This window comes from Topomyia yanbarensis, chromosome 2 (assembly GCF_030247195.1).
Source record: "Topomyia yanbarensis strain Yona2022 chromosome 2, ASM3024719v1, whole genome shotgun sequence".
NCBI lineage: Eukaryota > Metazoa > Arthropoda > Insecta > Diptera > Culicidae > Topomyia > Topomyia yanbarensis.
Window position 1 is genome coordinate 110,168,211 of NC_080671.1, and position 2,358 is coordinate 110,170,568.

General features: G+C 41.6%; 1 protein-coding gene across 1 annotated transcript; it reads right to left on the bottom strand.

Annotated features, from left to right (window-relative positions):
- Positions 1-484: 484 nt before the first annotated feature.
- On the bottom strand, positions 485-1,902 carry LOC131679662 (zinc carboxypeptidase A 1-like). Its single transcript, XM_058960395.1, has one exon. It carries the CDS (start codon positions 1,900-1,902, stop codon positions 583-585), a length of 1,320 nt encoding a protein of 439 aa, XP_058816378.1. The 3' UTR covers positions 485-582.
- Between the last annotated feature and the right edge of the window lie 456 nt (positions 1,903-2,358).

The following is a 2,358-nucleotide window of genomic DNA, read 5'->3' on the forward strand; positions in this document are numbered from 1 at the left end:
TTATATGTTAATATTAGTTTACGAAATACTCTGGATTGACTCCTATTTTTGTTAATGGCTAGTTGGATCCACTAGTGCGAACAACTGGTGCTAATGCCACGACTGTCTCACTCATCCTAATAACCGAAGAGGGAGTTCTAAAAGTCATAAGAAATGTCTCACTACACTGTTAGGTGGATTTAGGGCCGATTTCTTCACCCTCGTTTAACGCTTAAGCCAGGTTTAAATGTACTGGTAAACCTGGTTTAAAAGTTAAGCGAGGGTGTAGAAATCGAGCCGAAATGCGTTAAATATTAAATTTAGATCTTGAAAGAATCACAAATATTTTCTTCAAAACATAAGTGTAATAAACGGAGTGTGGTAAAATAATACTGCGATTGAGTTATTATTAATGTCGGTTTTATTTAATACTAGGGTAAATACTGGATGCTTGTTTTATAGTTGTTCGACTTTTCTCTTTATTTGTGTTTATGTTTTCCCCATTAGTCAAAACATTGTTTATCAACGATAGGAATGGTTTCGTTGAATGCACTATTCAACGGAACACTTAAACTGAACATTCCAGTAGTTTTGGTCAATTTATCAATCTGTAGGACAAGTACACTTTTTCTCCAGCGTTTTAAAACTTTCGACTCCAACTTTGTAATAGCCTCGCTTGGCCGCCTCATCCACTAGCGTGACCAAGGAGTCGAGGGTTTCTTCTCCGGTGGGAATAATTTGTTCCGGAGGCAGCACAAACCCGACCCATCCATGGGCTGGTCGCAGTTCGTAAGTGAAGACAAGTTTTATACCCTGAACACCGTAAGCCCACTCTCCACTGCCTCCACTAGCCGGATAGATTGCATCGTAGATGTTGCCATACCGGTACTTGGTTCCGTATCGTTGTGCCAGGGAAGTAACTGTTGCTTTTGCAATTTCATTCATATCCTGATGGTTTTCAGCATGTTGACTGGTATGCCCGTAAGGAAACAGGAGCAGCTGAGAGTACGAGTGGAAGGTAATGTAAGTTTGAATCTTTCCCCGCAGAGAGTTGATATAGTCCGACAGGGTTTTGGTTTCTATTTCTGAAAACGGATGAGAACCAGCAAAGGATTCAGCGGTACATCGATGACTGGAACCCTTCTCGGCCCAATAATAATCCCAATTTCTGTTTGGATCAGCACCGAAACAACCTCCCGGATATGGAGTTCGGGTCTTGCGCCAAAGGCGATCAGTTTTATGGCTATACGCGTAACCATCCGGATTTACACTGGGGAATATGTACCAATCGTAGTTCTCAGCAATGTGTCGAACACTTTTTTCCTCACTAGTAAGCAGCTGGTTCAAAATATAGGTTACTGTCGCTGGAGAAATCCACTCGCGCGCATGTATTCCACCTTCGATGAAGATTCCGGGGTTACCGGATTTATACGACACTTTCACTCCTTTTATCGTTCGATTCTCATAAGAGCGACCCCCGTTAATGATTTCCACCTGATCATACTCTAAGGCTAGCTTCTCCAACCAATCGTGAATCTCGGTCAGATCCCTATAATCAGTCCAATCGAAAATTCCTTTTATTCGCTTTGATACCATTCGGTTCCTCTCCGCGTCAATCGGTTCCTGTAGATTCATTTCAAGCACACGAGCATGCATTCCCTCGTTCTCCAAAGTTGCAGCAAAGTCTGCCAGTTTATGAGGTGCCACAACAATGTTGAAATAATCTCCCACTTTACTACCACTTTCTAGGAAAATAACACTATCACTGGAAGATTTTAGAAACTCTAGTGTCTCCAGGTGACCCGAAGTTGATGCTGTCACTTCATACACCCGGTAGTTATCATAGCGAGCTACTTCTACACTTAGTGAATGTTGCACTACAAACAGAATTGGCAGAATAACTATAACGTTCAGGAATGTCATCTTTTCGAAGCGCCAATCCTTGACTGACTCGAGGCCGATTTCCAAATTTCATTTTATAGGGGATTATCAGAGAGCAAAACCGAAGGGTCTTGGTGTGGACCACCATGAATATCGAACGTGAGTTGTTTTACTGCCTTGAGTTTTGTTTTGCCGGAGTTGGAATGGTTAACGTTCAACCAGAAAAACTAACAGGTTCCATTAGGTTCACTCAGCCTAAGATGAACAGAAGGCACTCAAAGGAAATTTGAATACCAAATCCGCAATGAGAATGAAATTGTTATGCAGTACAGCGTTTCAAGGGGAATGTTTGGCCGAAAGCGGTTACAAATGAGCTCTAGGACTTACCATCGACCGCGTAAAGTATAAAGAAAAATACTGACGGTATATTCAGCGACTATTCAAAACATTAAATCGGTTCATGATGAAACCAAATTATGCTAACAAGTGATATTTCAG